A 24,951-nucleotide genomic window follows, 5' to 3' on the forward strand; every position below is an offset into this window, starting at 1 on the left:
TGGGTGAACCAACGCTATATTTAAAAATAGTCTTACTCCAGAATAAGATGCACGTGACAGTACGTGACTCTTGTGAAATGACTGATACTATTTAAAAACTTATTATGAGTTATGTTAATAAGGACAGAGGAAAAAAGACTCATTCAATCATTAATGTGTGAATGAAGGAAGGATTTGATTTCAATCAATAGTTTTTTTTCCAAATGACAAGTGTTGCATTTTGGAATTAAACACTTCAAAAACGTGCTTCTCTTGTGTACATGGATGTCAGATGCAGGCCCTCTTACCTGTAGCTTGATGTCTCCTCAAATATCTTCTCCCGCCCCTCTTTAAACAGTAGAATGGCCCTCTCAGTCTTATCTAGCAGGTTTCTCATATGGACTCTCAGGTACTTGGCCTCATCTCCCCGGGGCACCTGGCTGCCGCCCACCCTGGAGCCTTGGTATGGCTCCCAAACCTGTGTGACCAGCGTTGTCGTCTCAGAGACCAGGTCTGGAAGGTATGGCGGACTGTTCCTCAGGCCCAGCCGAGGGTTAGTGCACAACTCGTAGAGCTTATCCAGTCTTCTGAGAGCTTTGTCCACCAGCCGCCGGTCTCCGCTGGTAGGGGGCTGGGAGCTGGATTTTGGACTCTTGGAGGCTTCTGAACCTGCTGCTGCCATCATTTCATTGGTGTGTGTTTGAAACTGGTGTGAACGAAAGACTACCTTAAATGTCAGTGACTATGTGTGGGGGAGTGTCAAAAGATAATAATGGTCCTGCCTCGCCTATTGAGGTGTGACAGTAAAATTTTTGAATGCGTGTGAAAGTTACTAAGCAGAAAACTGCTATTACTGGCTCAAGTTTTTGAGTGTTTAAGCTGGCATTTGTTATCCTTACAGTGACTATTGTGTGTTCCCAGTTTCATCTGAAAAGCACACATCCTAACCTCCTCAGGCAGCATCCATCTTTGATCCATAAATTAATAATCCAACAGCATTACATTATCCAAAAATGGACAGCATGTGCAATTACAGTGTCTTAAAAAAATGCACTCAAAGCTGAACGTTTCCTCTCAAAACAGCCACAGTTGTCCATTCGTAGCATCTCACTCCATTGTCAGATCTTCAGAAAAATTCAAAAACACAAGAGCTGTTATATATAATGGCTGTATTTAAAAAAAAAAAAAAACATATTTCCACAACAGCAACGATACAACACAAGGAGCCAAGCAGGAGAAAGACTGATCTGAAAACAAGGAGGAAAGGGTTTGACACTGACACTCAACCCTCTCTCAAGAGTTCCAACTTTTACCATCCCACTCCCTTCTCTTCCAGTTCTGCCCACTCTACACTTTTAGCCCTTCTCATAGCCAGAATCTCCCTCTATTTAGCACAATACTCTGCTTACCAAGGTTCCAGCAGTCCTACATTTTCAGGGTCACCAGAGATGAGACTTCTACTCACAGCACAGCGGAAACACGTTTTCTGTCATTGCCTGAAATGTTGCTTCTTGTCTTTTGTCTCTCTTTCTTGATGTCACCTCTCTCTCTCTCTCTCTCTCTCTCTCTCTCTCTCTCTCTCTCTCTCTCTCTATCTCTCTTCTCGGTACACTCTTTGATTGGTTTCCTGGTTGCAGCCAGACAAACAGGTTTGTTTTCTTTGCTCTATTGCTCAGGAGGCAGGCAAGCATTGAGTGAGTGAGAGAGAGAGAGAGAGAGAGAGAGAGAGAGAGAGAGAGAGGAATGGGAGGGAGGAAGTCAAGAGAGGTGTGAGCTCAAAACTAAACATTGACTCAGAATGAAAGTGGAGCGCAAGGTCTGACAGACAATTGTATCTTGGCAGGTATACACGTATACTCTACTTATTAAAAAACAGGATGCTTGTAAGAGCAGTGTGTCCGCAGGTCAAAGTTCTGCAACAGCCTCCTCAGTTGGGATATAAAACTGAGTTATGAAAGTAAAAGCAAATGAATCATCATCATCACCTGACTGCCAGCAGGGAGCAATGCTTACTGTGTAATTAAAAGATTTCAATTAGCATTTCATCAACTACAGAATATGACGTGAATTTTTGCAAGTTATTTCTCTAAATTTCCCATTGGCTCAAGGGATGGATTGCCACAAATTTTGTATAGCTATTCATGGCCCTGACAGGATAAAGCCTACTGACCTTGTTGATCCTCTGACTTTCCTCTAGTGCCACCTGCAGGTCAAAATTTCCACTTATACTGTGAAACATCTCAACATCTACTTGATAGATTGGCAAAGACATTCATGGTCCCCAGATGATGAATCCTACTGATTTTGGTGATCTTTGACTATTTGTTTACCACCAACAGCAGGTTGATATTCATGGTTTTGAGTGAAGTGCCTCCACAAGTATTGGATAACTGTTTACATGCCGTTTATAAACACATTTGGGGCAATATACCTGCAAACTCATGACATTCACATCAACCTGAACTGTACTTTGTGTTTACTGCTAATTAGAAAATGTTAGCATGCTAACGTGCCAAACTAAGGGTATACCTGTCTAACATCACCATGTTGACTGACATTAGCATGTAGCCCAAGACACTGATGTGCCAGAGTACAGCCTCACAGAGCCGTTAGCATGGCTCTTAGTTTAACTTTAAAAAAAAAAAAAAGCAATTTGATTTCATTCCATTAATTATTTTGTATGTAGGGGAGACCAGGGACAGTTGTAACACTTTTTGCGATTTTCCTGATAAATCAAAAACCATTTACACTGGAATAGTCCATTTACTATATTATAAACTTCAACGTGTCAACTATTGAAACAATGTATTTAAGTAGTTTTATGAAATATGTATAGCTTGCAAAATTGATTTAAATACAGTCACTCCACTGTTACAACTGTCCCAGTGCACAGGGGCAGTTGTAACACATGCCAGGGATGGTTGTAACATGCCAAAAATATATATAATTAATCAATCAAATACTCAAAATGAAAAAGATTATTTATCATTCACGTTATTGTGACTATTCATCTCTTTTTTAAAATAATGAATGCCTTTTTTCACACTACATGACAAAAAAGAGAGGTTGCTATCAAATTATAATGCAAGAATTCTACCCATTAAAATTATTTAATGGGTAGAACACACCTCCTCAAAAAAGTTTAAACATGAAATCAAAATGGATTAGTTTGAGGACAGCAAAGAGGGGTGGGGGCACTCGGTAGTCCAAATTGATGAAATCATTCCAAGTCACAGTTGTGGCAATCGTAAAAGTCACCTCCATCTGTGCAGTCCTTGTGTGCCCAGGTTTTACAGGACCAGCACTGGAGCCAGACCTCCCTTGTGCTGTAGTAGCTCTACAGGAACATAATGCAGTATTCATCTTCATCAGATGAGTCCTTCTATCTATCTATCTATCTATCTATCTAACTATCTATCTATCTAATGTGGGCCCATGTTACAGCCCTGTCCCTGGTCTCCCCTAAATCTATCTATTTTGTCTGTTTGTTTTGGGGTAAGAAAAATTGTTGTTCCATTGTCTGTCCATACATCTATCCCATGTAGCTATCTGATATGTAAAAGATTAAGATGCAAGAAATCTGCTGAAGATTACTAGGGTATAGGCACGTGCATAGACAGACCTCAAAGGGGGCTTGAGCACCTGCACTTTTGGCCTCCTAGAGAGAAGTGTCCCCTTTCTGGGGTGTTTTTTAATAAATAAATAAGGTCCTGTTATTTCCGCTACATCCAGCGTGACACAACAATATACTCAGTACCTCGTCTTGTTTCTGAGTGTAGCTGAAAGAGAATTTATATTGATATATGTTAGTGTTAATAGTTTACCGCGAGGTAGTTGGCGGAACTCAGTTGCGTGGAACTTTTCGGTGGGGAATACTATTGTCATCGCACATCCCATTCAAAGCGGGTAAGGACGGAACACGTTTCTCCAAGTTGTTTAAGTTAGTCATAATGTTTTGAAAAGGGTATGTATCTTTATCCCCCACAAGCTATAAGATAACGACGATATGATGCACGTAAGAAATACGACAGAATTAAGGACGTTTTCCTCCTGTAACGAGAAGCCAGTGAGGTGCGTTCAATGTCAACTAAATTAATCAGAATTTCTAGCGTCAAATTAATCTGCATTATTTATAGTCAACATGATGTTGTCATTGTGTTTGTGTTATTAATGTCAGACATGAAAGTAACGCCTAATATACGATTATATGTACAGTAAGCATATATGTTTCCTTTCTTGGTATTTTATGTATTATGTTTGCTCAGCAGGTGGATATGTGTATAAGGACAGTGAATGCAGCTTCATATACATGAATGTTTAACGTTAACTGTTTACTAAATGTCATTATATATTTAGGCAAATAGTTAAGTTCAAGCACTTTTTCAGTATTTTTGGACGGAGGGAGGGATGAAGGAATGTTGACTGTTAAAATCTTTTAAAAACCAGTGTCTAAAACACCTTATATGTAAAACTTATGTGCTGCTTTTTAGAATTGTGGCTTAAATGATTTCTTCCAAGCCTCAGTATTATGATAGGATATGTGCATTATGTTAAACTAATTGGTTGGCACATAGTAATAGTATCTTAGCCATGCAATATCAGCATCTTCTTATTGCCTGTTATTTCTGAAGCAATTATGCCTTCTACGGAGAGGTGGTAAGAGACCAATGTGGAGGCGAGAGAGGCCGCCATGCAGCCACAGGAAGTGCATCTTTGTCAGCAGTATTGAGCTGAGCTTCTGCAAGTGAGGATTTCAGTCAGAGGGCAACAGCAGGTAAGAGTCGGTCTGGTTAACATGTGAGAATTTAATGAAATACACACATACACATTTCTTTGCATGTATAATTAATTAACTGTCATTTAGAAGTATTTGAACCAACCTCACTAGATCACACACCCTTTACTTAAATAAACATAAGAACCCACTGAAAGCATTATGTACTACAGATTTTAATGAATAATATTTTAATATTTCTGTGTGGGAGATAATGTCATTTTATTGAACTAATAACATATTTTGTTTACAGAACTCGTATACAGTACACAACACCTGGTGTTTTCAACATTGCAGAGACTATATTATTTTTAAATACTTTGAGTTAGAGGATACATTTCTCGTTAAAATTGCTTGTCACTAAACAGCACGTGGCACACAGTCTGCACAATTTAAAGAGAATACTGACTTTGCCTCACCCTCCACAAGATGGAGACACTAACTCAGACACTGAACACCTAATTTAGGGTTGCCACTGCAATCTAATGATTTTACCTTAACCGGACAGAATGAGCACATTTTGAAAAACATTTCAGATCTTGTGATTCAACAAAATGATTCATCTAATTTTCACCAGTTGTGCATGCTGCAGCAGCAACCACATGACCTACCTGCTAAAGACAAATGTCAAAACCACATATGCAACATCCAAAGTGAGCAATGCTTTGTGCTGTAATAAATGTAGATTCACTCAATGGATATCTGTTTCAAAATGCACAGAGTTTCTCTCATTTTTAAGACTAAGACTAGTTGCACCTCTGCTCTCCTGGCACAAGGGGGCCGCATTTCATTGTTTTGTATCTGGATATGTTGTCTCATGATTTATACTACTGATGACTGCTGTTTGCATTCATCATGTTGCACTGTCTCAAAATAAAGAGTCTGTGATTTTAAACGGGGTATGTTTATTTTTCTGTTCACATATATGTCTGCTCTTAAGAATTAGTTAATGTCTCATTCATGCAGCAGTAAACACTGTCAAGTGTGTGTTCAGGATGAGGCTGGCTGTAAAAAGGAGTAGGTTGGTATACTTTTCATAAATAATGATATCTAATGTCAGAGGAGACCATGATGGTTGAGTGCCCTGACAGCTGCAGAGTATGTTTGTGCAGTATCAGGGTGTTTTAGGGACTTTAGACACACAACTTGACTTTCCGTTGCCCGCTCCACACTTCAGTGGAAAGAGGAAAGTCCCAAATTGACCCTGGTAATCAAAACCTTGTCTGAGGGTGGTGTGGGTAGGATAAGATTAAAGACCAGGAGATGGGGCGTGATTTGTGTGTGTGTGTGTGTGTAAAAGTGAGTGTAAGTGTGTGTATGTGTGTGTATGTGTGTGTATGTGTGTGTGTGTGCGTGCGTGCGTGTGCATGCATGCTTGTGCAGGCTCGTGGACACATTTATGGAGTGTTTGTAACAGAGAGGTAACATGGCCAGGTTGGATAGGGAACCTTCCCTCTGAAATGTTCTTTTATTCTCCTTATTCCCTCTTCGTGGAGTACAAGTTCAGCTCTGAATCTGCAACCAGGTGACGTATGACCGACCCGAGGCAACAGAACAGTGAATACACCGATGATCTGACTGACATTGTGCATCTGATGGACTGCATCACCTGTACAGTCTGTGTCATCCAAGCAACACCAGAGTGCTAAACAAGCTGCTAAACAAGAATTAAGCATTAAGGCTTCCTTGAGTTTTAATATCATTTAAGATGTTGTAAGTTTACATTTTTGCAGAAATAAAAAAATAATGTTTTGATCATTTCTTCAGAGTCAAACATGTTATTACTGGAGTCAGATCAGTAGGAAAGCATCACAAGACTATTTTATGTTGTAATGGGTTTAGCAAAAGTGGAACCTTATGTTGTTTTTTAGACTGAGGTGTGAAAATCAACATTACATCAGCTGATCTGAGGCACTAAAACCTGTGATCAAAATAACATGAAAACCCCTTCCATGACATCATCACGAGAACACAGAAAAGTCGAAAAAATTAAGTTTATCATCCAGAGCCTTTTATGTTTTGGTTATCCTCTCTCTATTTTTACACTGATCAAATGATTAAAAAAATGATTAAAACCGACATAAATAGGGTCATATGTGCAATCTAATAATAAACGTTAAAAATTCTGCACATTGTTTTAATCAGACTTTCCTGACTTGTTGCATTCTCATCTAGGCTACAGTATAAACTTTAAAGTAGAGAAAAACATCTTTACAAGGGTCCACTTTAGATAAAGACTACAGTTGTCATAGTGTAGTAACAATTAAACGTAACCCAGAATAAGTTCTACTTTAACTCTCTGCAATTTGCACACCGATAAGCACCCCAACCGACAAAAGCATCGATCCGTTTCTCCTCCTGAACTTCTTAAGAAATTCAGTATGATGTTTTGAACTTGCATGCAAAGCAGATATCACAAAACGCGACAATGCAGACTTTTTTATGAATTTACCACAATTTTTTTCTCCTTTTCCTCCCTCACTCTCTATAATTTACCCTTAAGTACTTTGTTTCGGTTTAAAGGGAAAGCACCCTGTGTCACAGTGATTACGTTCATTAAAGCAGATGAGCGGTGCAGCTGCACTGTACTACCTGCAGTGTTAACTGTACCATAGGTGCGCTAGGACAACCTACACATAGCTTAATCTACACCAATTGGCTCCTCTTCGAGAATAAGTTTGCATTCTGAGTCAATGAAATCTGTAAACTTATCTAAAATACACCAATGACACAAAAGGAAACAGGCTGATGAGTTGGTCGCTTGATTTCATGGAAATGGGAATTGCGCACTATTGGCCACTTTGGATGGTTTGATCCCACCAAGCTGATCACTGATCATCGAGAAGTTGTCTTCCCACGCACACACCTGAAACTTCTTCGTCCCTGGTTGATGCCGAGGATCATGACCATGAACGGTGACCACCAGTCGGTTGCCACAGCACCGCTGGATCTGCGCACCACAACCCGGGAACGTGGGAGCACCGGGTCGAAGACTCCGGACTACAAAGGTCGCGTCAGGGACGCTCGTGTGTCAGGCGGCTCCCCTGCACCTCCAGCATGCACAGGAACGGACAGTTTGGTAATACACTGCCCGGCAGTCAGGAGCGCACCGAGCTCAGAAACCAGCGCGGCACGCAAACGACCAGCTGAATCTGCTCTCAGGCTTCCTTTTAGGAAACGCCCGATTCCTGTCGAGCCGGACACCCAGACACACTCGCCGGCTCCACCTGAACGGGGAGACCGCTCCTCTGCGGAAGACACGGACTTGCCATTTCGGGGGAGCTTGTCGAACGGGAGTAGGGTTGGCGTAGCACCAGTGACTCCCAGGCGGGTTGAAGAGACAGGACAGAGTCCATATGGATATAACATTCGCTTTTTGGACCCGTTTAGTTACGGTAAGTGCTGCTGGACAACATGCAGTCTATCACACTAGTAGGCTATTATAGGCTTCTTTTTTATTTTTATGTTGAAGTTTGTTATTTTTAACACGAATTTAGCTGCACTGTTCAAAGATTTGCTGTGATTTCTCATATGATCTCATACGATATCATATGAATACCATAAGTATTTGAATTCCGGATCTCCAAGGACACTGGACAATGCTTTTGTCTGGCCAAAATAGTTACGAGATTTGTGCATACAGTCTTGATTTAAATGGTAAGACTGAGGTTTAGTGCAATTAAGGTTTCAGAGGCAGAGCATGACATACAGTAGACTAACCTACAGGAGTTCTCCAAATTATTTTTGTAATATCACATGAAAAATGCTGATGTTATTTTTTATTTTTAAAACAGAAGGGCATGCAGCACAGCATGGCTTCCCCTTCCATTAATATTTTTGGTCACTAGAGTGTCACAGGTCTCAGACAAGAAGCGGTGTCATGCAGCAGCTATACTGCTGAATCAATGAGAAAATGTCCAGTCAGCTATTCTGCAGCTATTCTTCCTCAGTCAGTGCGCTGCCTGCATTGACAAAAGTAGCTTACTAGGTCAACTCTTAACTGAATACTATGTATACATGCACAGACACGCACTTACTTAGTACAAAAAATCAATTTGTCTAACAGGCCACCCCTGCTAATTTAATGTTTCTGTCTCAGTCCCAGGTCACTACCCTGTGTACTGTTTGCCCACAGTCCCAGAAACAAACCGCCCTGTGGGTTACCAAACCGAAAACCTGCTGACCGGTATCGCTCAGGCTACACATCAAGATGAAGATGGAGACACGTATGTTGATTTTTTATTTATGTATTTATTATTATTGTTGTTGTTGTTGTTGTTGTTATTTTTATAGGCTTAGGTTGGAAGTTAGAATGCCACTTTCTTGGTGCATAATGTAATCAGGGACGTGCTGGGCCACCTGGGAATTCAAAAACAACGTATTATTCTATGGAAATGTTTTATTAATCACTCGGGGAACAGGTTCAAGAGAATAGGGGAACACTCCAACAGCTCATAATTCTGAAACTGATGACCCCACATATCCACCTCAGTGATTTATACAGTGAACTTAAAAAATCACAATGATTCATAGACATCAAGCATCATATTTTAGTCATCCCTGCTCTGACGGCTGAGACTTGGCACAATACACCCCTCAGAAGTTTTATCCCCGTCATAAATATTAATGATTCATGATTTCCATCAGATTGAGAACATTCATTGCCATGTTGTGTCTACTGGGCAGACCCGGCTCACATCTTCACCTTACAGAGACCAAGACTTTGGACTTGTCATCCACTTACATAATGAGCCAGAAATTACTTGTCAGGTCATGTTAGGTTTAACATGCAAATACGAGCCAACTTCTTAGACGTGGTATGTCTTCAGTTGCAAACGAGACAAATTTGCACTCAATTCAAGCTGTCAAGTTAAATGCTTCAAAGAAGGAACAGATCCGAGGTCTAAAATGGAATATCATATATATTAGTATTCTAATATTTTCAATATTAATTATGACACTTACATGTATGCATATAGTGTTGTTCTTATTCTAAAATGTGTTACTTTTACTTAAAAATGAAACATCTAATTTTATGCACTTTAATGCTCTCTATGGTGGCGAGAGGTAATTAAGATGTTTTAAGGATGGCATGTCAGTATGAATAGCAGCACATAGACAGCAGGTTAAACTATATCTTAACCTCCAACAACACTCACACATGAAGAAGATATTAAAATAACACTATTTTATCCAAAAACAAGTATTTCAGCTTTGAGTTTTCATATTTCATTCATACTTTGTTTGCCAGTTCACTCTGGTATGTCTGTCTCTAGAACTACATTCTCAAATTTTGTCCAAAAGCCCCTTTTCACAGCAGACATTTTGACTTGTCACAATAGGAAAAGCACAGTGTTATTAACACCATTAATGATGCCTCTTTTCTATTCAAGTGTTCCAGTAAGCTATGAAATTGTGACAGTGAGCAGGACCCTGAAACTGAAGCAGCTAAATGGATTTCAGCCATCATTAACTTGATTATTTACACCTGTGCTTTTCCCTATGATGGCATGTCAAAATGTCAAGGCCTTGCTCCCATTTTGGGCATATTGCCTCTCTGCAGGCTTGACAGTTATTTGTCTTAACTAGATTCTCTGGAGAAACTGCTACTATTGTAATGAAAAGTGAAAAAAGTGAAATGGTCATGTACATAACAAGTCAATACAAATCATTCACTGAGGTGGACCAATGCAACAGCAGTTTAAGCAAGAGACGGTTTGACCTCATAAACAGAACTTTTGACGTTGCGCAACCTGGTTGTGGTTTTTCAGATTCTATGTTGGTGACTGTAATGTCATCTCAGTGTATTTGTTATGGTCTATGTGACTCACCTGGCTCTGCATAATGAATAGGTACAGTCAACACCCCCCTCGTGTCCCACCAAATTCTTTACTGTTGTCTCACTTCCTGTAAGGGAGACCGGTTTCCAGGAATGATTCACTTAATGGCTATGGTAACTTTTATCTAACACATTAACTTAGAAACTATACCACTTGAGCTGCTAGATTAAACAGGCATGCATGTGTTAGTGTGTGTGTGTGTGTGTGTGTTGAACAACCTATAATTTTCAGTCAACCAGTCTCTCAGGGTGTGGGGTAGGGGGTTGGGAATGAGAATACTGTACACAGGAGACTGGAGGAGTTCTCGAGACCACATGAATGCAAATATTAAACTTTAACGCATGGTTACTTGACTTTGTCTAAAGGCTTAACACCCACCCACCCACACACTAACTGGAATGACAAACTGATACGAGAACACAGACACACACAGTCATGTGACTGAAAACATGGCATGTCCAAGAATTAAATAGCACTTTGATGTTGTGGTTTCAGAAGTTTCAGCATCATTTGCATCCGTTCGAAACAAACTCGTGATGACCAGCATTTAGCCGAGCCCCAAGTCCCGTGACATGTCACAGCTGCTCATTGTCCTATATCTGCTTCAAAGACTCACTGCGACATGTCTGCTATTAACAGAAAGTGGCATGGAAATAAGAAGAATTGACTTAAAAGAGCCATTATATATTCATTTTTATACTAGCAAAGTGAACATTTTTTTAATAGCATGGGGCTCCATAACTTGATTACATTTCTCATCTCCATGCACATACTTGACACATTGTTGTTCTCTGGAGTGTTTGATGGGGGTTTGACTTACAGTATATTTGCAGGACAGACACAAAACAAAAATGAAAAATTGATATGCATATTATTTTATTAGCTAGCAGTGACTGAAAACAAGTGCAGCAACTTTTTTTTCTCAGACAAAATCTGGCCTCTTAATTATAAAGTTGGCTGGCTTATCTACTTGTTGCTTTGTGGTTGTTTTAAACTTTGTGTGAATTCTGAAGAAAGAACCATTCTCAGCCCCCCCTGTATGTTTCACACTGTTTGTATTTACATGAGTGTGTGCGTGTGTGCGTGTATGCATAATATGAGTGAGCGCAAGCATGTGCCTGCTCTTACGTCAATGGGTTGTTCATCCTCTGTTCTCAGCGCTTCTGAGCCCCTTAGTTTCGGGAAAACCAGTGAGTGCTCAGTTTTTAAATACGACTGCGGTTTTTCTCAGGTGTGTCTGTCTCTTCTTCTCTGTGTTTTTAAATGAATGGGCTCAAAAAACCCAAACATCCGCTCCTCACTTCCTCATTTACCGCTTTCTTTCTATCAGCTTCATCTCTCTCTCTCTCTCTCTCTCTCTCTCTTCTTTTCTGTGTCTCTGTCAGTGTTATCTGTCACTTGCTTATAGACACAGTCATTGGCACCTGTGGTGTGCAGACATGTTTGCTTGCGGCTCCTACAAATGAATGCCTGCATGCTTCCAGTCAGTCACTGGATTTGCATGCACAACAATATGACCATATGCAGAAATAGGCAATAGCCCAAATCTCATGTAAACATCTTAACTGAGTTATCGTGTTTCTTGCAGACCCAAATTTCAAATTACTGTGGCATGTAGACCCGTTCTTTTGATGTTTGTCACAGTGATTTGATTCTGCACATGCACTGAGTCAGTTGTGAACTTGCAACTTTTTCTTTTCTTGCTTTGAAAAGTTGAAGTCGCTATGAAACAGCGTATTTAAAAAAGGTGGCATTACCAGCATGGGTGGGGAATGAAACATGCACATTGAACACACATAATAACCATAATTGAAGCTGCATTAATTATTTTTCTGCATGAATATTTATTGCAATATGTTATACAGGTTACCACACAACATTCAGGACATTAACCTAATTTTCATAGACATATTTTAAGGTATTTGTACTCATTGTACTACACTGCCTTCAACCTACAGTCATTGATCAAAGCCACTCAACTCTGGTATGAATGAGTGAATAGTAACTATGAGACTGTGTGTGAAGTGTGTTGAACTACATTTGCCAACTCAAGATTTCAGTGAATAGTGATGATCTGGCAGATTTATTTTCAATATCCTGTATCATCCAGGCAGTTTGTGCTTAAAGGAGGCATTACACATTAACTCAATAACTCCCCGATGGACTGATGAAACTGAGCACTATAATGAATTCTGACTTGTTGAAAGGTTACCCTCAATGGTGAATGTTGAAATGCACTGAAAAAACAACCCAGAACCCAAAAATGTAAAATCCAGGTTTGCTCAAACACATTTCCCACACAAATACCTTCTCTCCAGCACAAAAGTCTGGAAGTAGCATCAATCTTCATGATGAGCACAGCAGACTACAAAGTGGGCCATAAGCTGTCATTTCTTGTTAACTGGATTGTGGTGCATCTCTGCTTCTCCTTTGTTTACCTTTCACACACACTTACACATCACCTCGTTGCTCAGCTGATCCACAGACCACAGGATATGTTAGGCTTCAGTCTGATCATTCAGTTGGCTGTCTCCTTGCCCTCCATACCAAACAGGATACCGCATGTATGCTGCCTGTTTCTCTGGCAGGCTTCTTTTCACACACACTCACAGTCTGCACTGTGTGTTAATGTGGCTAGCTTGGGACTCCTGTCTGCGTCAGTGCCGCTGTGCTTGGGGTTATCTGGGGCTGTGGTCTGCCCCACTTCCAGGAACTAGAAACAGTACAGTTTCATCTTAAGAGAAAAAGAGAGAGATGGATGCAGATATAAAAGGGTGTAATGTAATAAGAGAGAGAATGATATTAGGACTGTATGAAGGCAACTGTTGATACAGTAGTTGAGCTCAGAGAGAGATAAGCTCTGATTCACTAGTTACTCACAACCTACTTTGGTTTTCTGTTCATCAGAACATATGAGCATCAGTTCTCAGAGCTCACAATGACAAAACCCTTGTCAAGTCATGCCTGAAAAGCCTGTCTTATATGATCATGACTATACTGTAGCAAGAGTGCTCACTCCAATCACTGTAAGGCTTATTGCTGAGAGACTGCAGAGGGCTTTTTAAGACAAATGATGAAAAGCTGATTGCACATACAGTAAATATGGAGATATTTGTTGATACAGATTTGCTCACTGTGCTGAGCTCAGTTACAGGAACGAGGACCAGCTGGGGAAAGAACCACCACACTCACTCCTGTTTCCAACATACAAAGTTCTGCTTTTCACTCTGATGACAGGAGCAAATCATCTGATTGTTCACTTCAGTTGCAGTTCCAATTTGCTTTCTTGAACAGAGACATTGACGTTGTTACTCACACTGTAAGGTTGACCTTGCTTGCTCATGCATTCATGTGCATGTTTATACACCTGCACGCTGTTTATCCATGATTTGCATTTGGGTTTCCTTGGCATTTTAAAAATCATTTAATTATATATACAGCCACAGTAGAGCATGACTTTGTTTTTTTTCCTGTAAAGGTTTTTTTTTCCGGACTATCCTTCAGTTACACAGACCACAGACCACTGTTCATACTTGCCTACACCAAGTTGTCAAAGAATTGAAAAAGTTTCCACTATGAAAGAGTGATTATGACAAAGATTATGTAAGCTGTCGGTTTTTTCTGCTATTGGAGGAGTATATTAGAATAATGTGTGATACTATTATAAGGTATGTAGGTATGATAGATAGATAGATAGATATATAGATAGATAGATAGAGTACAAACATACACACAACAGCAAAGAATTTTTCCTGATCCACACATCAATCTGATCAATCTGTGCATAAATGTTGAACTTAGCACTATATGTCAGTCAGACAGAGTGTCTGTTGTTTGCTCAGAAAGGGCTTTAATCTATATGTTTTTCAGGCAGGAAATTACAGTCATTAATGACTCCATGTCAGTGGGACACATCACTGAGAGGAAGTGTTGCAAGTGCTTTTGTCACTGTAAGAACTTTTTACCTCAAATTGTGTGCAAGGGTACTTTTAACTTATTCTCAAGAAGTGTCCCTGTTTCCTGTTGCACAGTTGTATTGTATGTCTGATTATGACTTATCCTTTGGATGAAGTTGACTGAGTGAACCTACAGAAAAACCCCTGTCAGAAACCATACAGCTTAATGGCTGGATTTCACAGCACAGAGAGCGAGACAGAGGAGAAAGAATGCTGCCATTGTTACTGACAACAGGAAGTGACATAAAACCAGTCTGGCTCTTACTGGAAGCTGCTTCTTCTAACAGCATAAAAAAGAAAAAAAAAGTGAAAACTGCTATACTGCTCTCTACAACAAGCCCTCCCCCCTCTCAGTTTCCTGCCCTTCCCTGTCCTAAACTTTGGCCTGCGTTTGTTCTTTCGCTTCACGTATAGAAAACAGATAGTGGTTTCCCCTTCAGTCATGATAAGGGTGCGATAAGAGTAGTGTGAGTCATGCCTGCACATCTTTGGAGCTTCTCGGTACAACTGACAGTGGGATAATTTTGATTAAGTGATGAAGTAGAATTTACGGCTTCTGAACGAAAAAAAACTTCTTCACAGGTCATGTTTAGGAGTTCAGTCTAACTCCTTCAAGGCTAAGAAGAGAATGTGCGATTTCAATCCCAAATGGATAATACAGACATTATAGTTTGAGTGGTCCGTAATGAAGGTACAGCCAGCAGCTGGTTTGCTTAGCTTAGCATAAAGACTGGGAATAGAGGGACACAGTTAGCCTTGCTCTGTCCAAAGGTAACAAACTCCGCCTACCGGTACCTGTAAAGCTCACAAATGAACACATAATATCTCATTTGTTTAATTCATATGAAAACTTAAGTATAAAAACACGTTATGTTGTCACTGTGACGTTGCCAGGCAGCCAGCTGAGATTCCAGGGAGTCCGTGCTCCTGGCATAGAAATAGTCACATAAACCCCTGTAAAACCTCAAATTGTCATTTTCACATTTTGTATTTTTTACGGATTAAGTAAAAATATATAACATGTTAATTTGTGAGCTTTAGAGGTGGTGGGACGTGACTTTTATTATCTTCAGACACAGGCAGGCTAGCTGTTTCCCACGGTTTCCACCTTGATGCTTAAGTAAGCTAAACCAGCAGCTGGCTGTAGCCTTATATTTAACGGACAGATATAATAGTGGCATCAATCTTCTAATCTAACTTTCGACAAAAGAACAAATAAGTACATTTCCCAAAATGTAAATTTTGAACATAACAAAGAGTCCAACTGCCATCAGTCATTCAGCACATCCACATAATCAGATCAACACCAAACCAAATGTAATACTGCACTTCAAATAAAATTTGCACACGCAAAAATAATATATTATCTCTATCTCTATAGTACTGATTAGTTATCAGATCAGTCATTTTCTACTTAAGCTAAGAAGTTATTTCCAGGATGTAGAGTGTCAGTGGGTCACAATATCAGGAAAACCTGTGACCCATTTAAATACCCTTTGAAATAGAGCTGTATTTCTACAGACATCTCTCTTTCAACTGTTCGTGTAAAATTCTTTGCATGTCTGTGTTTTTGTGTTCATTACAGAGCTCTTCATATTGCAGTGGTGCAGGGGAAGCTGGCCATTGTCTGCAGACTGATTCAACTCCTGGTGTGGGCTCATCGAGGCCTTGATATCTACAACAACCTCCGTCAGGTGAAACAAATGAATTGATGAAGACACTTATAATAGACACCTGCTACATTTCTGTCCATTAAAGCATACATGCATACATACATGCAGACACAGCTGCTATCATTACTCTCATTAATGCAAAATTCTAATTAAAAGTTAAACATTTCAGACAATATATTTGTCTCTCTTTTAAATATGGCAGCTATCCAATCCACAGAGAGATTTTTTTATGTTTCAGTTCCATTTTATAATAAATATCACAGAGGTCTCAACGTCAGCCAGTATAACATGATGAAAGATAGCTGCAGAATAAAAATGCAATTGGGGATTTTTGCTTCTACATTCATAGCATGTAAACCACATTCCCGTGCCTCACCCTTCTAATAACAGTAACATGGAAAAGAATGAAAGAGGAAGTGACTTGGTTTCCTCCTTGCCTTGCTCCACGTTATCGCATTCTCTTACTGTCATGGCAGTGGCTGATGGTTATGCAGTGGAATTCACCCTTCCCAGTTACTCCACCTGTACTTGCCAAAAACCAAAGACATGCAAATGGCGAGAAGGACCATGTGTGCTTTCCTGTGTTCTATTTTGTACATAGTTTCCTAGTGTTCAGTTTCCCTATAGGAAGGGGTTTTTCAGGGCCTGACTGTAGGATTTACCATGTTGTGAAATTCAGAGGAGGCAGCCAAGATGATTAAGTGGAGCCAATTGTGACGCAATGAACTCTCATGAACCCTGCACTCATATCTCATGTCTTGGCCATAACTGAAAACATGTGAACAAGCTGGAAATGACCTGATATAAGTAAGCATGAATATTTTATTTATATTCCAGTATATAATTAGCTTTTTTCTTGCATCTGACAGAGAGTCTATGTCCTACAGTGTGTGAACGGGGATTACTTTGACTATTTATACTGATATTAATGGACAAATGAGCCTGCTTAACTTTTACTGAGATGACTAGTCTCTCTTATTAAAAAATGACTGTGCTTCTCAACTCCTACATTACATCAACATGTACTTTACTGGAATATGTACAAGGAATTGTCTTTAAGTGTTTCCCAATCCAGGACTGTCCCGACCGCTGGCCTTAAGCCAACACTTCCACATTCTCCTCCCCTCTCTAGTCTCCACCTTCACTTCATGCTCTGTATTCTGCCAGCTTTCTCTCTTTGATCTTTCAGCAGAGAAAGCACCTGAGTCGTGCAGAACTTTAGTTCTCAAGTCTGGGGTTTCACACCACACAGGACACCACGGACTCGCTTACCAGAAATAACGCTGGTGCTATCATTTGTTGTTGTCTTTCCTCATCACTGAGGCAGCATAGGTTTTGTGATATCCTGTGTCTACCCTCTGCATGAAAACGTATGCACGCGACACATACACATACAATTACACATACACACTCTCTCTCTCTCTCTCTCTTCCTCTCTCTTCTCTCTTTTCACACACTCACACATATTATGCCATATGCAGTTATAATCAAAAAGGGACATTTTCAGGCATAGGTCCCGTCATAGTCATTTGCCTACCAGATTGTGTGGTTTTGACTGAATATCGTAAAGACCAGACTTATCAAAATGAGGCCAGGGAAGTTTTTATATTTCAAAACATTAAGTCTACCGGAACTAGCCAACTTCCCAAAGAAAAAGGAAACAAAATTAAATACAGCTTTTCCAATATTGATGACAAATCCTGAGTTTCTGTGGTTTTGCATATGGAACTTTTTGACAGAGTGTTACTATCAGTACTGCAACTGAACAATAGTGCAAGTGTCAGTGCTTTATTTGCCTTCCTCCCTGAACTACTATGATGGTGGAGACAGCTGTTTGATACTCCCACACTGGTCATGCTATCAGTGCGGCTACACTAACGCACACTTCAGTAGTCTACTTGTGGCTGCTCTTGGTGTAGTATGCAGCACTGACACTAGTGGGGTTTGGGGACTGAATCCCCTGGGGCCACCCACTCAAAAACATGAGCTGATGGTCATGCGCTTTAGATGAAAGCCATTCACTAAATTGCCTGTGTTTCTGCTACAATGCATTATGCAGATTATCTGTAATCATTCAATAATCACATTTTGACATTTATATAAATGGGTATGTTCACTGTACTGTTGCAGCCTTTTTATTTTAGATTCATTTAATTCATATTAAGTTTTTTTTCATTTTGTTTATCTGAATGCTGATGGCATGCCATTTTATTTTTTTTAGTGAGTGCGTGCATGTATGCACACGCGCAAGACATCTGTGTGTTTGTGTGTGTTTTAGTATCCTTGTTCCGAGAAGTCACATGACCACCCCCCCCACCCCCCCCTTGCTTTGGGCTGTTTCTTAACATACCTTGCGTTGAGGTTAATAGGGTAGTTCAGAAGGGACTTTCCCTTCCTGTGCATCTCTCGCTCTCTCTTGCTCTCTTGTGCTCTCTCTATCAGTTTTATTCTCTCACTACTCTCTCTCTTTTCATATCTCTCGCTGCATATATATAAGAGAAGTTAGGGTTTCTAACCATAACTGATGAACTGACTGATGCTATCAGTATAACTGTCAACAACATTGACGCAAGAGCGTGTGATGTTTATTTGTGCAACAGGACTGGCTTTACCCTGTAGTGTCTCTTAGTGTTGCCTTCCACCTTTCTTTGGGTTTGGCACTGCCTACAGCCCGGGGCTGTTCTTCATGCCCAGAAACCTCCTCTCCTATGTTCTCTTCTCATCTTTTCACCTCCCTCATGTTGATCCGCTCATTTTGCAGGAATGCACGAGTGCGAGGACAGACCCAGGGGAAAGAGAAGGGATTTTCCCTTGTTATCCTGTCTTTCCCCTGGACTCCCCTCTGCTGCTTCCGTTTCTTCCTCATTCCTCTGTCTCTCCACCCCACCAACCTCCCTACACACACACACACAAACACACACACACACACACACACACACACACACACACACACACACACACACACAAATACACATACACACACACACCCTTCCCACCCTTCCTCTTATCTTTGCTGCATTTTTGTTTTAGTCACTCTGAAATCTTTTACAGGAAGCCATGGTTAAACTCTGCCAACTCTGAGAGGTCTTTTTTTAAAGGCCTTAAAAGGCCTTAATGTGGAGATAGGGTTAGGGTATTTCTTCTGTTCTGGAAAAGATTGAAGACCATCAGTGTTTCATTAGTGGTGTGTAGGGTCAAAATAGTAGTGTGGTTGCAACAATGAATGTTGATTATAGGAAGTTCATAGAGCATAAATTTTAAGGGGGTATATGAATTTGTATGTGTGTATGTTTTTATATCCATGAGGGTGTATGTGTGTGTGTGTGTGTGTGTGTGTGTGTGTGTGTGTGTGTGTGTGTGTGTGTGTGAGTCACAGGGTTCAGGGAAACAGGAGCTTAAGGGAGGGACACTGGCATAATTGGAGGAATTCCACAAAGACGCTCTCACTACTAGCCTACTTTTTTTTTTATTGTACTTACTGGAACAAACCCCCAGTGTGCGCACAGACACGCACACATATACAGTAATATAGCAAAAGTGAAACTTGGAGCAACTATCTGTTCCTGATTGCTGTGTTTATTGTGTAACTTGAATAGCAGCTGAAAAGTCCAGGTCAAAAGACTTCCCTTTATGACTGAATTATAGCATTTCTTCATTTAAACAGCAGGTTATCAGTGCCTCCCCTGGCCAGAGTTGACATAACTGTCAAAATTATCCACAGGATGATACATGCTGACTTCATCCAAAGGAACATCCTAGATTGCTCAAGTGATTTCATTCAGCACTCAGTAGATTAATCCAGGCAACCACCTAGTGAACTTTTTTTTTTGTCTCTCCTGTCATTAAAGACTGTGTCACTCAGAACAGGTTCTTCTTCATTTTGAATTAATCACAGTCTCATGCTTGGGCTGTTGTTGGTGTTTGTTCTGTGATAGACGGTGCAAAGGTCTCATCTTTGACAGTTAGCATATCTTTTTCATTTTGGACTTTGATAAGATTGCTGACATTATGAATTTTAGTGTGTGTATGCATTATGTGTGTTTGTGTAGGTATGTAATATGCGTGCCTGTATCTCATGATCTTCTGATGTGCAGTAATGATAAAGTCTTGGTTCTTTGTTTATTTATTCTAGGCGTTGGTCTGTTTTTGCATTGTTTTATTGTGTCTCTGACCTTTAACCTGTGGAACAGGTTAGATTTGAAAGGAGGCCTTTAACAGAAACAATACAACTCTTCCTCCAACCTTATTTACAAGAATTTGGTGATCTTAAGATTTTGTAGGTTTCTGGATTTTCCCTTCTCCTGTCAAGTATTCATCACTTCCACCACTCTCATGTTTGTGCGGTAAATATGCAGCTACAGCCAGCAGCTGGTTAGCTTAGCTAAAATATAAAAGCTGGAAACAGAATGAAACAGCTCTCTCCTTGCTCTGTCCAGAGTTGTTCACTGTTTCTGTCACTGTCATTGTGCTAAGCTAAGATATCCATCTCCTAGCTCTAATTTGATATTTATTGTGCAGACATTTGAGTGGTATTGATCATCTTATCTAACTCCCTGCCAAAAAATGAATAAGCACTGTCCCCAAAATGCTGAACTATTCCTTTAATGGACAAATTTGGATAAATTTGGAGACCTCAGGTGAAGGAATATATTATTACATTTTGATGGCAATCAGGATCTGGGATTTCCACCATTAGCTGAGCATTTTTTTATTAGAACAATGATGCTAACATAGAAACTTGTTCTGAAATAATGGCATCTAAACAGGGTAAAAATCTACTTATCTCAATGTATAGGAGATAGGAATGATATTCTTATAGGATATAGAGAGTTGGAGCATTGTTCAGCATTAGTGAGGGCTCATACTTACTGATTGCTGTCTAGTGTGCACTGCAGTGTGAAAAAGGAAAACTGTTTTTAGAGGCAGTGTATTGCCTTTTGTCTGAATGCACCGGTTTGTCCTAACTGTCATTGCTTTTTTTGTTTTGCTCTCATCCTCCCACACAGACCCCTCTTCATCTGGCAGTAATAACCCAGCATGCAAACATGGTGGATGTTTTGTTGAGAGCAGGGGCCGATCCTGCTGCTTTGGACCGTAACGGCCAGACAGCACTCCACCTCTGCTGTGAATATGGCCAGCGTGACTGTCTGACTGTATTGCTCTCTCTGCCCGCATCCTCCACATGCCTGGAGATCAGAAACTATGAGGGTAAGTTGTGGTCTACTCCTTGGTATGCATTGTTGAAGATCAAGATTGTTCTCGACAAGGAAAGATCCAGAATGATTGTAGCTCTTCTCATTAAGTTATTTAATCTGATAAAGCCTTGTGATCGTTTGTAACCATTTCATCCTCAGTGAATACATCCAAAGACATTATCAAATGGGTATTTAATAAATGTATGTATAAGAAACATACTTTGTGTCTGCAATGATGGATTTTGAAAAAATAAGAAAATAAGTTTTGGGCTTTTTCTCCTTATACAGAGCAATCTACTTTAAATACACAAGCAGTAAAAGAGCAAAATAAATGTTCAAGCATTAACCATGTAGCCAGGTAGTGCTATGAAATCAATTATAAAAATTATGAACATCCATCTGATCTGATAACATAATTACAACACATAGACTGCCTCACTAGTGTCAATGCATAATAGTTTGTAGGGGGATATGAGCACTGTGAACCCTTGTACAGGTAGGGGTTGGGTTGGTTGTTTTGTGTGTGGGCGAGAGGAGAAGAGGACATTTCCTTCCTCTGTGGTCTGGTGTTGGCGTTGTGTTTGTCATGTCCCAGCACAGGAGACATTTTTTTGTGTGAAAGTAACAACTCTGGGTACAAGAGAAAGCCCCCAAAATACACAAAGGATTTTGTGTCTACAATGTTAACTATTTTAGTGGAGCTGAGTTTGAATGTTGGGATTAGATCTAATAGTATAATAGCCACATCAATAGGAAAATGTGTGACTACTATTATTTTAATGGCATAGCATAAGATGATTTATGTCCAGGCAAGATTTAAAAACATTTTTGGAAAAGTTAAGGTCATCTGTTAGCAGTCTGCTAGTCACAGAGAGGCAGCATTGTATTATTTAGCTTTGCAGCGCTGGGAAAAAAATCAGATCATCCTGATCTGTTTTTGATTTAATCTTTTTAAATACTTATACATTTTGTTGGAAAATGTGTTATATACGGTAAAAGAAAATGTGTACCTGTCTGTGTGTATGTCTTCATTTGCCCACTGTGAAACTCAGGTCCCTGCTTTGTTTCTGCCCTCAGGTTTGAGCCCCCTCCACCTGGCTGTGCTGCGTGGGCATAAGGATTTGTCCATGATGCTGCTGGAGGCAGGAGCTGACATTAATGCTATGGTTAGTCCCTATGCTGCACTGACTCATCAGCTAAGTTTCACAACATCATGTATTTTACATTTACCGTTGCTGCATCTACTGATTTTTCCCATGGTGCTTTTTTTTTTTCTCTAATCAGGACATCAAAAGTGGCCAGAGTCCTCTCATGCATGCAGTGGAGAGCAATAACGCAGACATGGTCCACTTCCTCATTGAGGTAAAGACGGCATGTGGGCAGGGAGGAGAGAATTAAGGGTTGTGACTCAGCTCTATTTGAGTTTGGTTTTCTCTTTCCAGCTCATCAGCTGCATATAAGTTGTCTGTAATCACACAGAGCTTCTTCCCAGAGTTCCCCATTCATTTCTAGCTTATAGATAAGACATTTAGAGTTCATCTGCTCAGTGCTCAGATGTGTTACATATTTGAAGAAGTGCCTTTCCTCCTTCCTTTTAAATAGATCTAACTCACCCTCTCCATAGCTCTATCTTTTGTTTTAGTTTCTATGTTTAACTGTGTCGACTCTGGCTTCCTTTATGAATCACACTGATGTCAAAGTCTTCTGTTTTTCTGTTGCAGAATGGTTGTGATGTCAACAGCCAGTCATACAGTGGGAACACAGCCCTGCACAGTGCCTGTGGCCGGGGTCAGGTGGACACAGTGCGGCTGCTGCTGAAGAGCGGAGCTGACAGCAGCCTCAAGAATTACCACAACGACACCCCCGTGATGGTGGCCAAGAACAAGAAAGTGAGTGAGGAGATGACAGAAAAAGAAAATATCAATAACAAAACAGACCTTGCTGAAATTCCGCTGTTATAATCTTTGTGTTAGCCTGTTTTAGTGTTGGAAGTTGCTGCCTCAGGTCAATTCAGACAGTATTGAGAATGCAGTGAGCCCAAAATAGGTTACCAAATTGACTGTTAACGGCTTCCTACACTCACTTTTATTTTATGATGGAAAATCCCATCCATTTGTTACTTCAGTTACGTCAGAACAAGTGCAAACAATTGCAAAATCTATTTGACTCAGCCCTGGTTGGGATAAGAGGAAGAAACGGTTGGAGTTGGAGAGATGGAATGTAAATGTGTATATCCTTCCATCTAGAGGCCAGACCTGTACGGTGCAGCGTGTGTGTGTCTTGTTTGGCTCACAAGTTGTTTATTTAGTAGACCACAAGGACACTCACTTCAGTCATGCACAGGAGGTTGTAACAGATTGTAAATCTTTTTCAGATAGCAGATGTGTTGCGAGGGAGAGGATCCAAGCAGATAAGAGTTCAAGATCAACATTGTATGTCAGTCTCACCACATGGGAGCAACTTAACGGAAAATGGTGAGAGCATGCACACAAGTTCATATACATATGCATATATATACACAGTCAGCAAAATCACAGTGTTTAATTTGTACTCTATGCCTCTCCTTTAGGGTCCCCATCTCCTAACCATAGTCGTGGATGTTCACCTTCGACTACACCACACACCCCTCATCATAACAGCTCCCAGTCTCCAAAGACTCCATCTGTGCTCGTATTTCCATATTACTAGCTCAAAGTTCAACTTGCAACTACCTCCACACAGCCAACCATCATAGAGATGATCACACTTCAGGGCCCAAAATGATACCCAGGACAAAGCTCCGCCTATGGGATAACAGACCAGCAAAAGACTGTACCTGAAATAAGACGTCCCTGGCCTCCCTTCGCCCTTGAAAAAAAAACAGCTATAGTTGGCTTTGATGTCTGGACAGAGTACCTCTCTCTCCCCATCCAGCTGCTTTGTTGGCACTCCTCTAATGACTGAGAGCAAACTGCTGCTATGATCAGCTGGATTTCTCCACATGGGCATTTATGCAGCAACAGAAACGTGCCACTGAATGCTATCAAGGCTGAACATGAAGGACTATTTTGAAACTTCCAGGAGATGTCAGTAAATGACAGACATAGACCTAAGCTCAGTGAACTCAGACTCTCTCTCTCTCTCTTTTAAGTATTTATGTGGCCTTTTGCCTTTATTTTTTTTAATAAAGGACATTTGAGAGATGGCAGGAAATGAAGGGGGAGAGAGAGCAAGAGAGCTGGGGTACATGTTCCTGGATAGACTTGAACTGGGGATGTTGTGATTACATGCATTGTCTTAACACCTCAAGTCTTGTAAAAATTGTATGCAGTCTGCTTATAGTGAGGCGTAACAATGTAACCTGACATGCCAAATATTGCACAGTCAAATCCATTATTTCTGCCATTTTTTTTTTAAAAAATAATGTGTTTCCATAATAACATTCAGGTCTGTGTTTGTGTGCATAACGTGTGAGTGTTATTCTATCATTGTCAAAAAAATATTTTTATATAAAATGTTTCCAACATATTCACTGTTGTCTTCTTTTTGTCAGCT

At 40.2% G+C, this 24,951-nt stretch overlaps 2 protein-coding genes across 10 annotated transcripts in view; one reads left to right on the forward strand and one right to left on the reverse strand.

Annotated features, from left to right (window-relative positions):
* The window catches only part of cblc (Cbl proto-oncogene C, E3 ubiquitin protein ligase), an 18,142-nt gene extending 14,316 nt beyond the window's left edge, over positions 1–3,826 (reverse strand). For 2 of the 4 annotated variants that reach the window (XM_044358210.1, XM_044358206.1), the window contains exons 1-2: positions 1,389–2,002; positions 288–1,103 (exon numbers count right to left, since the gene is read on the reverse strand). In XM_044358210.1, coding sequence (XP_044214145.1) covers positions 288–664 — 377 coding nt within the window. In that variant the 5' untranslated portion in view covers positions 665–1,103; positions 1,389–2,002. Of the gene's footprint in view, positions 1–287; positions 1,227–1,388; positions 2,003–3,803 lie in introns of those variants that run through there. The other 2 variants (XM_044358208.1, XM_044358207.1) reach the window with 2 other exon arrangements.
* bcl3 (BCL3 transcription coactivator) lies at positions 3,804–24,808 on the forward strand. 6 transcript variants are annotated; one of them, XM_044358214.1, is made up of 12 exons: positions 3,858–3,885; positions 3,968–4,050; positions 4,611–4,753; positions 5,007–8,148; positions 8,853–8,979; positions 16,135–16,243; positions 21,229–21,430; positions 22,495–22,583; positions 22,702–22,779; positions 23,139–23,306; positions 23,792–23,891; positions 23,987–24,808. In XM_044358214.1, exons 4-12 carry the CDS (start codon positions 7,644–7,646, stop codon positions 24,103–24,105), a joined length of 1,497 nt encoding a protein of 498 aa, XP_044214149.1. In that variant the 5' UTR covers positions 3,858–3,885; positions 3,968–4,050; positions 4,611–4,753; positions 5,007–7,643; the 3' UTR covers positions 24,106–24,808. The 6 variants fall into 6 exon arrangements, with proteins under 6 accessions (XP_044214151.1, XP_044214149.1, XP_044214146.1 ...); XM_044358216.1 differs by lacking the exon at positions 3,968–4,050 and having other exon boundaries at positions 3,804–3,885; XM_044358211.1 differs by lacking the exon at positions 3,858–3,885 and having other exon boundaries at positions 3,892–4,050.
* The last annotated feature ends 143 nt before the right edge of the window (positions 24,809–24,951 follow it).

This window comes from Thunnus albacares, chromosome 8 (genome assembly GCF_914725855.1).
Source record: "Thunnus albacares chromosome 8, fThuAlb1.1, whole genome shotgun sequence".
NCBI classification, from domain to species: Eukaryota; Metazoa; Chordata; class Actinopteri; order Scombriformes; family Scombridae; genus Thunnus; species Thunnus albacares.

What these genes read in the sequence shown, in the direction of transcription:
- bcl3 (XM_044358216.1), top strand. Translation starts at nt 7,644, where the DNA reads ATGCCGAGGATCATGACCATGAACGGTGACCACCAGTCGGTTGCCACA. An exon ending in TCTACAACAACCTCCGTCAG is followed by an intron (nt 16,244 to 21,228) that starts GTGAAACAAATG and finishes CCTCCCACACAG; the next exon opens with ACCCCTCTTCATCTGGCAGT. An exon ending in TGGTCCACTTCCTCATTGAG is followed by an intron (nt 22,780 to 23,138) that starts GTAAAGACGGCA and finishes TTTCTGTTGCAG; the next exon opens with AATGGTTGTGATGTCAACAG.